This window comes from Coccinella septempunctata, chromosome 6, assembly GCF_907165205.1.
Source record: "Coccinella septempunctata chromosome 6, icCocSept1.1, whole genome shotgun sequence".
Taxonomy (NCBI): domain Eukaryota; kingdom Metazoa; phylum Arthropoda; class Insecta; order Coleoptera; family Coccinellidae; genus Coccinella; species Coccinella septempunctata.
In genome coordinates, this window is record NC_058194.1 from 16,567,205 (window position 1) to 16,580,787 (window position 13,583).

General features: G+C 36.2%; 1 protein-coding gene across 3 annotated transcripts in view; it reads left to right on the top strand.

Annotated features, from left to right (window-relative positions):
* Positions 1-7,240, top strand: part of LOC123315198 (eukaryotic translation initiation factor 4B) — a 33,509-nt gene extending 26,269 nt beyond the window's left edge. For all 3 annotated transcript variants that reach the window (XM_044900794.1, XM_044900792.1, XM_044900793.1), the window contains exon 5: positions 6,609-7,240. In XM_044900794.1, the coding sequence (XP_044756729.1) occupies positions 6,609-6,768 (160 nt within the window). In that variant the 3' untranslated portion in view covers positions 6,769-7,240. The remainder of the gene's footprint in view (positions 1-6,608) is intronic.
* Positions 7,241-13,583: the final 6,343 nt, after the last annotated feature.

Here is a 13,583-nt window from a genome sequence, read left to right on the forward strand (position 1 = left end):
ATCTAGTTAGCCTAGACGAGTTCCATTCATAAAAAAAAATATTGCGTTACAATAGCAACCAACAATTACTCATTAGAAGTGTCAGTGTGGAGTTTGAGGTCAAAAAAGTAAACCAGAGTTACGCAATAAATTGAAAGAAAGATGATGTCCACCGAAATTATGAAAATCGAAAAATTGGAGTATAGCGCCATCATCAAGTACCTGTATTTAAATGGGTTAAGAGGTAAGCAGATTTACGAAGATATGCTTAATACCCTTAGTGATCAATGTCCTTCGTATGCGACCGTGAAAAATTGGACTGCAAGCTTCAAAAGAGGTAAATTTTCCATTGAAGATGATGACCGATCGGGAAGGACAGTTTCTGTGTCTGAATATTTCATACGAACGCGTTCATCTAATAGTTCACGTCAATTTTGACATGAAAAAAATTGCTGCAAAATGGATCCCCAAATGTTTGAATGTTGACCAGAAGCGTGCAAGGGTAGAAGCATCGCGTTCGATCTGTGCTCGATTTGAAAACTATGTAGAATTCTTAAAACGAATTGTTAGTATGGATGAGACTTCTGTACAATTTCTACGATCCAGAAACAAAGCAACAATCGATGGAATGGCGACACTCTGGTTCTCCAAGACCTAAGAAGTTTCGTGTCCAAAAATCTGCAGGAAAATTTCTTGCTTAATTTTTTTGGGATTGCCATTGAGTAAACATGATTGTTTTTTTGGATAAAGGTAGAACAATAACCGGAGATTAGTATTCGACATTACTGACCAATCACGTGAAAAAATTGAACAGAAAAGACGCGGAAAGCTATCCAAAGGTCTTTGATGTTTTTGCAGGACAATGCCCCGGCACACAAATCTCATGTTGCCAAGCAAAAAATTCGTGATTTATGGTTTGAATTACTAGAACACCCCCCTTATTCACCAGATTTGGCTCCATCCGACTATCATCTCTTTTCCCAACTGAAAAAAAGTTTAAAAGGTCGTAAATTTTTAAAGCTGTGGATGACTAGTTTGCAGAGCAAGAAGAAACATTTTTTTTGGAAGGTCTAGAGACGTTGCCGGTTCGCTGTAATAAATGTATCCAATTAAGAGGAGAATATGTTGGGTAATAGAATATTTTGACATTGAAATTTTGTTTGGGAGTTTAGTATCGTCCAAACAACTGGCTCAGAAGTAATTCTTCTTCGAAGCAGCATATATACTGATGTGTTTTATCTTCGTAGATACATTCGAAAAAAGAATAACACTTTTTTCGCACTTGTTATTATTCATCAATTCCTCTAGGCGACTGTATTCTAACGTCCGAATTTCCTGAATACGTCCCTGTCGCCGCTCGAAAACTTCGCGATTCTATGGTATATGCTGGAATGTTTTCGAACAGGGGGGTCTAGATGTGAAAGATGAGCAAGGGCATCGAAGAGCAGTTGGTGTTCTCAAAAGATCCAAGTGAATAAGGAATTTCGAAGAGTAACAAGTGTAAAAGTATAGTGAAAGTAAATTAGTGTGTGTGTGAATAAATCAGAGTTAATCCTTGTATATAACCTACACAGCCTACATCGATTTAAGTGAGGCCTTCGACTCGGTGAATCGGAGAGCGCTATGGAAAATCATGGGACGCCTTGGAGTAACCGAAAAATTCTTAGCAGTGTGTAAAACCTTCCATAACAGCAACACCGCTAGAGTAGAGCTTTACAACCGACCATTTCTTAACCAACTCTGCAATAAAACAAGGCCGCGTATTAGCGCCTTTACTATCCAATATTTTCGCCATAGCTGTCTCGATAATTGCTGACATGAGGTGTTGGAATAAGATTCAGATTTGATGGAGGCCTGTTTGACCTGAAGCGCCTCAGAGCAAGAACCCGTACAAAGTTTATCGAGGAACTTCAATATGCAGACCACTGCACACTTATCGCTAGCAGCCAAGAGGATCTACAGATAATGCTGGACACCTATAAACATATATACGAAGCTTTATGCCTTATATTCAATATTGGCAAAACCAAAATCCTGGTAAGTCCGCCAGAAAGCCTTCAAACAGATATCAGCCTGAAACTCGAGAACAGGTCGAGCAGTTCAAATGCATGGGAAGCTTCATAAATACTAGGACTAACCTGGACACGGAAATACATAACCTTATCAATTCGGCATCATGGGCGTTCTGAAAACTAACGGACAGAGTGTTTAAAAATCACGACTTCAGTCTGAAGACTAAGACAGCGGTTCACAAAGCAGTGATCCAACGCTTCTTTACGGAAGCGAAAGCTGGACGCCCTACAGATGACATCTGAAATATCTTGAACAAACGCAACAACGTCATCTAAGACAAATAATGCACATCAGATGATTTCACAAAGTTTCAAATGCAGAAGTCTTGCAGCGCGCGAGTTGTATAACAATTGGGACTCAAGTAACGTGGGTTCGCCTCAGATGGTACGGCCACATTCTGAAGATGCAAGACACGAGACTCCCCAAAATAGCTCTGTATGGCGAATTCACAGAGGGAGCCCGGAAACCAGGAGGCCAGTAAAAGCGGTTTAAGGATATACTGCATCAATCCCTAAAATCAGTTAATGCCAATCATAACTGGGAACAACTAGCGTTAGACAGATCACATTTGAGGTCTTTGATTCACAATTATAATGGAGACTCGAGAAGAATACAGCGGCGGCCAGATGTGGTTGGTGACTATCCATGCCCGGAGTGTGGAAGGATCTGTTTGATCGCACCGATAGTTTTTGTTTTTGAGATTTTCAAGGCACATTGGAGATCCTGGATGTATAATAACTCACGTTCGTGTTAGATGATAGGAAAAATTATTAAAAAAAATACCGATTCAATTGAGTTAACTCAGTAGGTATCTATTGGAAAAGTACCATTACGAAGTCTTGCGTGAAAAATTTCGTGGGAAAAGAAGAAAATATCTCTGAAATTTCATTATTAATTCCTTCTGCTGAAGGAAGAATTGAAGTGTTATTCTCTAGAATAGTGATTCTCGAACAGACCAAAAACACGTTCTTGAGAATCAGGAAAGCTTGTATTACAATAATAAACCTCGAAGGACATCCGCATACAAATTAATTTGGCCGGAACTGATGCTCACATCATTTATGGAACTCCCTGTGCACACGCAATATTATATCCAGGAGCCTGGTAGACCCTGAAGAGCCAGCTTATCTAGAAGAGCTTGAAGACATTCATGTCATTCACGATCAACGATTATTATGACCACTATAAATTCCCACATGAATGTTGTCATTATGAGCGGTTCTCAGTGAGAATTTATTAATTTTCTCGAACAATAGTCCCAATGTTAGCCTTTTTTTTGGGGAATGAAAGCGCTCTCGCTACTGAAAATATCAATCATATTTTCAATAGCAAGTACGCCGCGAAATTCATCAACCTTGATTATGAAATAATTGATTACTTCCATTGATCAAGAGATATTGGAAAATTCCACCTCGCACAAATCCATGACACCAACTTCCTGTCATTTTGATTCCGGCCGGATATATATGTGTACCAGCACACAAACACTCGGCAGCTCTCGACATCAATCACTCGAACCCTCGAATGGGCCACCATTTACGTATGAATTCCGATTTTCTGGATGTTGTTCCAGCAACGCCAGTTTCCATATTATTTTCATTTTGTCCATCGAACTCCAATTCCTGTATTGACTTTTCCATATCGGAAAATTCTAGGATACAAGATTCATTTCCAAACTACAAAATAACCTGGAATATTGAACATGGGAAAATGATATGTTTATATATTTATCTTTGAATTGTATATATGTTACGGCCAAAGATAGGTGTAAACATAAACTTTACCGGTTAAACTTAGGTTTAGCCTCGGTTATTTGCTTATGTTAGTTTCTCCTATCTTTAGCCGGCTAAACTTAAGAATAACCACAGCCCATCGACTAAAAATGTAGAAGCTAATAGAAAGAAAGAAAAGTATTGGCTTGAGGGGCGCAAATTTTCGGCAATCAAAAATGTGAAGAAATAGTAATATAATCAAACTATTAATGCAATGCATTTATTGTATTAATTTCACATATTTTTAATAGCGGAAAAGCATTTTGTTGAGCAGTTGAGAAATCGCGAATGAACATATATTTGTTTCTACTGTGTCTCAACGTAATCTTATTAGCGAATCTAAAAATCTAAACTCCTGATGACAAAATTCGAGACGAACATGCTATTTTGAGTGTGAGGTAAAACTGTAGAGTTGGTTATCTTTCATCTTGTTATTATTCATAATTTGCAAGGGAATTGAATGAGGAAAAGGAGAGAATGAAGACAATAATTATGCCGCGAACTTCTTCATCGAAATACCAAATGTCAAATTCTGGGAAAATATAAGTAGCAGTACTCAATCTTGTTTGTAGCTAACCGGACTATTTGGCTGATAAGCTTTACGCTTTACACTTGAATCCTCCGGGATGATTCATCAAGGTTGGCGACAGGCCGTATTTTGGAATCTGTATGTTCAATGACTTGGGAATTTTTTTTTTTAATCAGTTGGAAAAAGTGTTTTCAACTATTTTCATGTTCATATTTTTTTTGTTCTTTTTTGCAAAGGTATTGGTTGGAAAGAAATTGCAACATTAGAAACTACCGTTTCTTATTCGTAGAAAATTCTTCCATAAACCCAATTATTGAATGGTAGGGAAAATATACTTTTGTTCAGAGAAAAGAATTCTTTTTGTCTGCTTGTCTGCTTGTGAGGTCATATTCTGGTTTTTCACAGGAAAATTGAGTATCCACTTTCCTATTGTCCTGTGGAAAACTGTATATTTAACTTCTGTATGTGAATTGAAAACTAAGGCTCGATTTGCAGAGCATTATCAAAGATGAGAAGTGAAGTTTTCACCTCAAAATGTTACCATTTCGAGAATTGATGAAATATCTATGTATTGTGGGAATACTCCTCTTCAATGATTGTCTCAGGGATCTGTCGTTCGCATTCTATATCACGGATGAATAAAGTTCTTTTCGATTGATTTTGAATAATCCTATGTGAGTCCTCTTATGAGAATTGAGGATTCAATTTGACCTGAATGAACTTTCCCAGTCTTGACTGAAATTAATTGACATATTTTATTACATCGGCGGGTGGTTCGATAACCTCTTGTTTCATGTTATGAGTATATAACGAATAGTTATTTTTACTAATCTCAAATAAGCATTCAGTTTGATAAAACTTTACAACAATAAATTGTATAATTATTAGGCTGACGTATCTGTTGATTACGCTCGCTCAGTATCTCTAAAAAAACTGCCCCTTTGTCTACTTTTCCCAATCACTTCTCGAAAAAACGCATACCTCAGGGATTTCTCCCAAACTTTCAATATCTATCAATGTTGCGAGCAACGTCATCAAGGGCCACATCAGGCAGTACACAATGCGTTATTTAGCCAAGCTATCTGTCAATTTAAAACTAATTCTCAGGCATATACGAGTATCAAATATTCTTTGATGTGGAGAACGTTACGCTGACATTTTTTGTATTTCAATACAGAGTGAGTTGAAAGATGTCCGGTTTCAGAGTTCGTTTACTAAACATCTGTCAGTTATTGATCAGATAACTTTAATGAATAGATAAACTCTAGTTAACTTTTTGCAAGTTTCTGACGTCTCTTGTATCAGTGTTTCGACAACTGTCGGGTCGATAAATGGTGAATATTTGGATATTCAGTAGTTCGATGTTTACTCGATAGATGCCATTGTTGACAAACTAATTTGGACAAAACGATAGAACTGGGTTGCTTGTGGTAACACAGAATAAAGCCTTATTTCTGTGTCTATATTCAATCTTCGTCTCATTTTGAATTTCTTATCGGTATACGTTTCGCAAGAATCACTTGTACTACTTGATATTTGTGTTAACCTTTCTACAATGAAAAATCATCACCACAAACAATAGAATATTTCCTACTAATCCTAAAAATCCTAAAAAGCTCCTACAATCAGAACGTAATATAGTTATTGAACAGATAAGTGGCCATTGCTGCCCGGTGGTTATTGGCATATACATTAAATTACTGAGGGATCCTCTAAAACCGAATTTACCAGTTAGATACCACTCCATTAAGTTTATATAATAGATAAACTACCGATTAATGGACCTCTGAAAGCGGGCAACAGTCAGAGTATCTTTCAGAGAACAAATATAATTTTTGAATTTTTATTATTGCCATCAATATCAGCATCGGTCTCATTTGTTGACTACATTTTCGGATTAGATTAGATCCCATATATGCACTTTCATCTGAAAAGAGGTGGTCCCCTTTGCTCAAACCCACCGATTGTAACCACTGGAGTTGACGATCGGCTCTGTCCTTGGGGATGAACCTCCTTTGAACAAAATGCCTTTTCCTCCCGGAATATCATAAAAACTATATTAGACATAAATATAGATAATATAATAGTACTTCAACTTATGACGAAGTCTATACATCGAAACGAGGGCGTTTCAAATTTATGCTACGTATCAGATTTCCTTCTAAAACACATCTACATGGAAAAAAATCCTTTTCGGTTATTTTTGCAACTGAATCATGGTTCGAGAGAATACAAATACCTCCCTTTTTTTTCAGATACGCAGATGACCGTTACAGATACAGAGACCCATATGAAGGGTACAGAGCCACAAGTTACTTATACGGCCGACCATCAACAGCACCCATTTCCAACACGACACAGAAACCAAACAGTTCCGATAATACAGAATCACCTAGTAACAGTAGCTCGGGCTAAAAGAAAGAGTAATAGCTAAATTGTGTGGATATAACTCGTACTTACCTTTTAATTATGTATCTCACTAGCACTGCCATTTTCATCCTTCTGAATGTATAGAGATAAGTAAATAAATACGGTTCACTTATTATATTTAAATAGACATACAATCGATGGCTAATCGAAATAGATATTAAGATAAACTTCTACTCGATACCTTTTTTGTTGAGGAAGATAATACAACCATTCGTACATTTTTCAATTTTGTTGAATTAATTAAAATCAGAAAGGATATCCTTGCTTCATCTTGAAGGTTGTCAAATGCCAATCATTTGTGAAATCAGCCACGAAGTATAATTTTTGAATATGTATGTTCTGAGGAATAACACAATTTCAGATAAAACGAGTTATTTCCATTTCCTTCGACTAAAATTCAGAATTGAATATTGAATTTATATATAGAAATAATGAATTTGTATCTTAATTATAATAAATAAATTAAGAATATGAAACTGTCTTTGATTTACGAAAAAAACAATGGTACAGAAAGAAAATAGTGATTTCATTTTATAACTATGAGACGATATATTGAATATCTTTCAGCTAGACCCAAATGATGTAACCATAAAAGAGGAAAACAATCATTTGAACTGTTGAACATCAATGAAGTAAAGAGAACCTGAAAAATGAACGCAATTTATTATTCAATGAGGATGAAAAGAGAACACTGAGACTTTTCAAGCGACCTCACAGAATTCATTGATTCAAAATAAAAATTTATTATGTTCTCTAAATTGTCCGGTTTTCAATTTCCACTCCTTTTAATTTTGTTTAACATTTTTATTCATTCTTCTCTCTTATTTTCTGCCAATCCTTTTCTGAATGTCATCCCTGTGCGAAAAAGACATATCTTCTGAAGAGACATGTGAAAATTTACTTCACCTCTTTCAATTTCGAGGAAAAGTGTGGCAACTCTCAAAGCTTTCATATTTTCTGCATTTTCAAGACCTTTTTTCAATGGCATACTAGTGGTCATGAACCTCTGGCCAGAAAACCTGAATGGAGCCAGTTTAACTTGTGTAAAGACAACAAATTCAGTTCTATAAGGTTAAAACCGGCAAAGGGAAGGATTTGAAGGTATTGATCTGAAATATAATGAATACAGTCCACTTAAATCTCCTTCCTCCAATTACAGTAATAACAAAACCTGCACAGAACACAACTGGTTCTCCGAACTCGAACAAACTCACAGAGCTTCTGAGGGATACTTGGGAACCTACGGAGAATCAGTATGGTATGAAATGATACAATAACTATATTGTGAAAAACGCCGGGTTTGAGAAAAACTGGCGCATCACCTCATTCAAGGACCTGCAATTGTTGTTCACAGAAATAGTTCATCTGCAATTGATACTTTCAAGAAATGATGTTGGATGTATCAACCTGCTGATTCCTTAATGTCCTAACATCATTGCGATAAGAACATCTAAAATTTCCACCTATTTTGGATTTTTCTCATCAAAATTATGTGAAGCAGGCCTCATTATAAGCCTAGCAATGCAGTTAGATTTTTCAACAAAAATTCATCCTCAGTTCAAGATGACTCGGCAAATTTTTTACCTTTCTAATCTTAATTAGTATAATATTGCTTTCTAATTTCAATTCAGGATTCAGGCCTCCTTGGAAAGAGTTAATAGTCCGGATCATTTTTATCCCTGTTTCAGTTCTAAATAAACTATGTAGCACGGTGAAAAACATCCTGAATTTGGAGATAACCGCATTTTTGTTCGCCAGAATAAATACATTTTTATCGACTCGAATTTCACCGATTTTTAGCACATGAGGGACATACCGTTTCCACACCCCGAAGGGGATCACAAAAGAAGATATTTCCCACCACACTGTTAACTTAGAAACTCAGCCTCAACCCACCTTGTCCTGGCACTTTTTTTATTATCTTCAAATTTCAAAGAATTCCTGGTTTCTAAGAAAAAAATTAGAACTTTCTTTTTAGGAGTATCTTTAGGCGGTTGTATAGAGGCTGTCCTTAATCACAAATTGGCCCTGAGATTAGAAAAATAGACCGAAATTCACTAGTTTTGGGACATCCTGTATAAGACCTCTCGAAAAAAATTATAGGAAGACCTATTTATTTTGACATGGATTCACCACATTTTCGCAACTATCCATTCACACCCGGTATAATATTTCATAATTACAAAAATATAAAAGGGAACACAGGAATATGTTTATGATACTACTATACTATTCTTATATCACTATGAAAATCAACAGCAAGATAGGATGCGAATGCGATAAGAATTGGAAAAAAACATCAGCCTTGCGAAAATAACCGCCATAAAATTCATCAGTTAGATTTCTGGCCTTTTTCGTATCGACCATTTAGTTGTTTCCATAAAGAAGGAAGCTGACAAAAAATCCTTCAAACTTCGAAGTGAAATGATGAACTCTTAGGATATCATAAGAGATTAGAATAATTTTTTTAAATGAGAAGTGGAGTGATCATGAAAATTGAGGATACCCTTAGTCACAGCCACTCAACAAAGGACTTAAAATTCATAACGCCATGAAGAAAATTCATTAATCTTCTGACGTCGAGATCCCGCACTTTAATAAATCCCTATTGTACTTTCTCGGAAATGCAAGAAAATTTCGCCCTGTTCACCTGGATGATGAGTTGTGAAATATCAGGTTGTTATTCATTTCGACAATAATGAAACATTTCAGTTGAATGAGTGGGTATCGAATTATGAGAATCTAGGAAATGGACTCGGAGAATTCCTGAATATTGCGGTTTCTCCTTCGCATGCTAATTAACCAGGGATTTCTCTCTCCATTTTTGCACCGACACTTTTTGTTCATTCTTCAAATAACTTGGCAGCATACTTTTGCATATTCAGAAAAGGGAATCCCATAAAATACGGTTCTCAAAATTTCCCATTAATCTTCGGTAAGAGTAACATTGAAGGCTTGGCGGGAACTAGATATATTATTCACAAGAAGGATATATTGCGAGAGACAACGTGAACGGAATAACTATGTGGAATTCGGTGCTCGCAAATTTTTTTCGCAGAAGCTGACATCTATATTTTTATACATAACTGGAGATATATTTGTTTTTTTTCAGATGCAGCCATTTTTCAGGTTAAAGCGTTGGATTATTTTTTGAAAAGGGATGTAGAGATTTATGTTTTATTGATCAAGTTCATTCAAATTTTATCTGGTCATTCTTCCATCTCCTTTTGAATAAAACCATTTTTTGGAGCATTCTGGGTTTCTCGCTTTTTTTTCTATTTTTTTTTGGTTGATTTTTGTCAGTTGTACTCATGATCATTAGTTTAGTTCTCAATCTTGTATCGAATTGATATATGTACTTATAATTTCTGTAATTTTGTTCATTTTATCTGCGGATACATTAGTGGTTTTTGTACCTGTTCGTATCCCCTTGTGAATAAATAAATAAAACTTAATGAAATAGAATAGAATAGAACAACAAGGTCTCCTTAGTCTGGCATCCAGGTCACTCTGGAATCGAATAAGATGCCAAGACAATTGCTAGAAAGAGATCACAATCGCCACTTACTGACTTGCAAAGCCTTTCTGTAGTATACGAAAATGCACCTATAGAAAAGAGTTTCCGGGGTAGGAAAAAACCAAAAGAGAAAAAATTCCTCCGGAATTTAAAGACTGCAAGGTCCGAGAAGTATTTGGATCTCAGCAAGAATAAGTAATGCCTCCTGAGTGGCTTCCTCACAGGACATAGTCGACTAGTACCAACTAGAAATTGAAGAGTATTTGAAAGTTTGTTGTTGCACTTCTTTCATGGGTGTTCATTTGCTGGTGTCTAATTGATGGTAGCCAAACATTTTCGGGTAGTTTTTTCCCTTTTTTAAGCGCACTTTCTTGTCCCCCTTTCGATCATAAGAAGTTGAATTCAAAAATTAATTTGTTCAGAAAATTAAAGAGGCTGAAAGTAATACTGAAATTTCAGATCTTTATTTCCAACGTAGAAAGCACTCGTGGTGAAATTAGAAGTGTGTGCCATTTGAAAAATTCAGGTGGAAGAATTTTTAATTTTTTGGTTATATTCGGCTTTAAAAACATCAAATTACTGAAAACGAGTTGATTTTAAAGGTGAGTTTTCTTACTTCGTTTGTGTACTAAATCATCATAAAGCCAAGAGAAACGCTTCATCCCCTGATGACTGAATCAAATATGCTTTCGTTTATAATATTGACAATTTCTGTTTTCCATTACGATTAAAAGGTGAACTAAGGTAAATATTGTTTTCGTCATTAGATTTTTATGCAATGGTTCATTCCGATACATTCAATCACTGACATAGAAGACGAATGGTGTCTTCACCAGTGTGAAAATAGTTAAGCTCTATAGACTCTTGAGTTGTCCTCGCAGTTTTCCCTTACAAATAGAAACTTGTTGAAAATAGGATAATTATGATACCATTCAATCAATCAGTGAACTATATATGCCACAAGCACTTTCGATATGGTGCCTGAATTTTGCTACATTGAACCTACCACGATACACCGAAAATATTGATTGAGATAATCTCGATAGTCGATAGATGATCGTTTTCTAGTTCCGTACTCAAAATTTGATGAAATCTCATTGGAAATGATTGTTATTTCTACTTTCTCTCAAAAAACATGCGCTGTTTTTCGACACAAATCGACAACTCAAAAGTGTTGAACGCATATTTTCAATTTTATGAATTTATATTCGAATCAATGGTAGATTCAAATGATACAAATAAACTCAAAAGAGCCGCAGAAACTGTGTTCGCCCTGTTACAAGAAAAAACACGAATTCATACAAACAAAAAATTTACACAAGGAAATTATCAAGTAGGTAGAAGAACATACAGTTATAATGGATTCTGCAGAGAACTTGGAAATACAAATTTGCGCTTCAAATACTTTTTAAGAGCTTTAAAGGACAAAGAAAAGAAATCGAAGTGCAGACAAAACATATTGCAAGTATTCAGAATTCTATTAAGTGGTGATCACAGTCCTGTTATTATAGGCTAGAAAGCGAATAAATTTATGTCGATGTACCTCAGATTCCATATAACAGATTTAAAATTCAATCGACTGAAGAGAGAAGCAACATGAAAAACATGAAAAGTTTATTTTATTTCATAAACTAGATCATTAGCGGTTTCAATGGAACAGTAAGGTACATAGAATCAGTAAACATGATAAAGAAAAATCATCAACACAAAGAAAAAAAATTATATCCTAAAGTTTAATGCTTTTATATAATTCAATGTGTTGAGACATTCTGGCATACAAATATTAGCTTCTTCGAAAGAAAGAAAGAAAATGTTGTATTGCGTATAATAGCCAGGTCCCTCACAATATTGGACTCCGTTGAAGCGAACGATACCGTACCGTACCCTGTAGATCACCAGAGAAAAGAACCGAGCAAGGAGACAAGCCCACCGTTCCGGTCTGAAGGAAGACCGAACCACGGCTAACCGTCTGAAGTGAGAAGTGAGGAAAGCTTGCTCAAAACTCAGGGAGAAGCAATGGCAGCGAAAACTTCAAGAGCACAACTCGATGAGGTAAAAGGCCAAAGTCCTAAGTAAAGAACAGAAACCACACACACATATTCACGGTGCATTCGGTTATCGTCTTCACGGATGAAGAAAAAGCCGAAGCATTTGAGGACACAGATTACAGAGTAGTTTGAGGATACCATTCAACTCCAGTGCAGAGCCAACATCGAAGATGCTGACCTTGAACACATAGAAGAAGTGGAAGAGGGGGTTATCGTTCTGCTTGATACCGTGCTAGACGTGGACGATCAAATAGAACCAAAAACGTCGTCTGAAATTCGGAAACTGATAACCGGGTTGAGGATGAGAAAAGCTACAGGTCCTGACTGTGTCACAAAAAGATGCTGAAGAATCTACCGGATAGTGTGATCGACCATCTGACATAAATGAGCATCGCAGTTCTACGACTTCTTCACTTTCCTGTCAGATGGAAAAGAGCAACAGGTAAGGAAGCCGAATTTACCCAAAACCATCGTCCCATTAGTCTTCTGTCGTCAGGAGGCAAAATTATCGAAAAACGTATCCTATTCCTATTGTCTGATTTTGTGAAACATCACAAAATGCTCCTCCATAATTGATTTGTTTTTTGTTTTCTAACATTCCACAGTCGATCAGCTTCTTTAAGTCGTAGAATACACACACACACACACACTAGTTTTGAGTGGAAATAAGGTACAGGTGCCGTTTTTTTCAATATTTCGAAATCTTTCGAAACAGTTTGGCATGAAGGTCTCGTTTTCAAACTTTGCAAAGCGAATGTGTCAAAATCCATGTGTCGATTGATCCACTCCTTTCTCAAAAATCGCTTTTTCCAAGAGAAAATCTCTGATTCGATCTCCCAACATCGTGACATTGCAGCCGGAGTTTCCCAAGGCAGCTTATTGTCTCCATTACTCTACGCAATTTACACTGCTGACATTTCAAAAACCACCAAAACATTCCTTGCTGTGCACGCAAACTACATAGCAGTTGATATTTTTTTCATTAGCTAACCCATGTTAGTAGAAAAGACCATATATCCTATATTTCCAGACTGCATTTATTTGGTCTGGTCTTCCCGTCTGGCAGATGTTTTCAAGTTCAAGTATAAAAAGTTCTTGTAACCTTTTCCATTTTTCCTTCCCTTTCTGTCTCTTTGTGGACCAATTGAATGACTGTCCAGTTTGAATCTGTCCAATGACATGATGAGTTTTCCAAGAAGAGAGGATTTTCCGACAGTAGAGATGCTGAAGTTCCT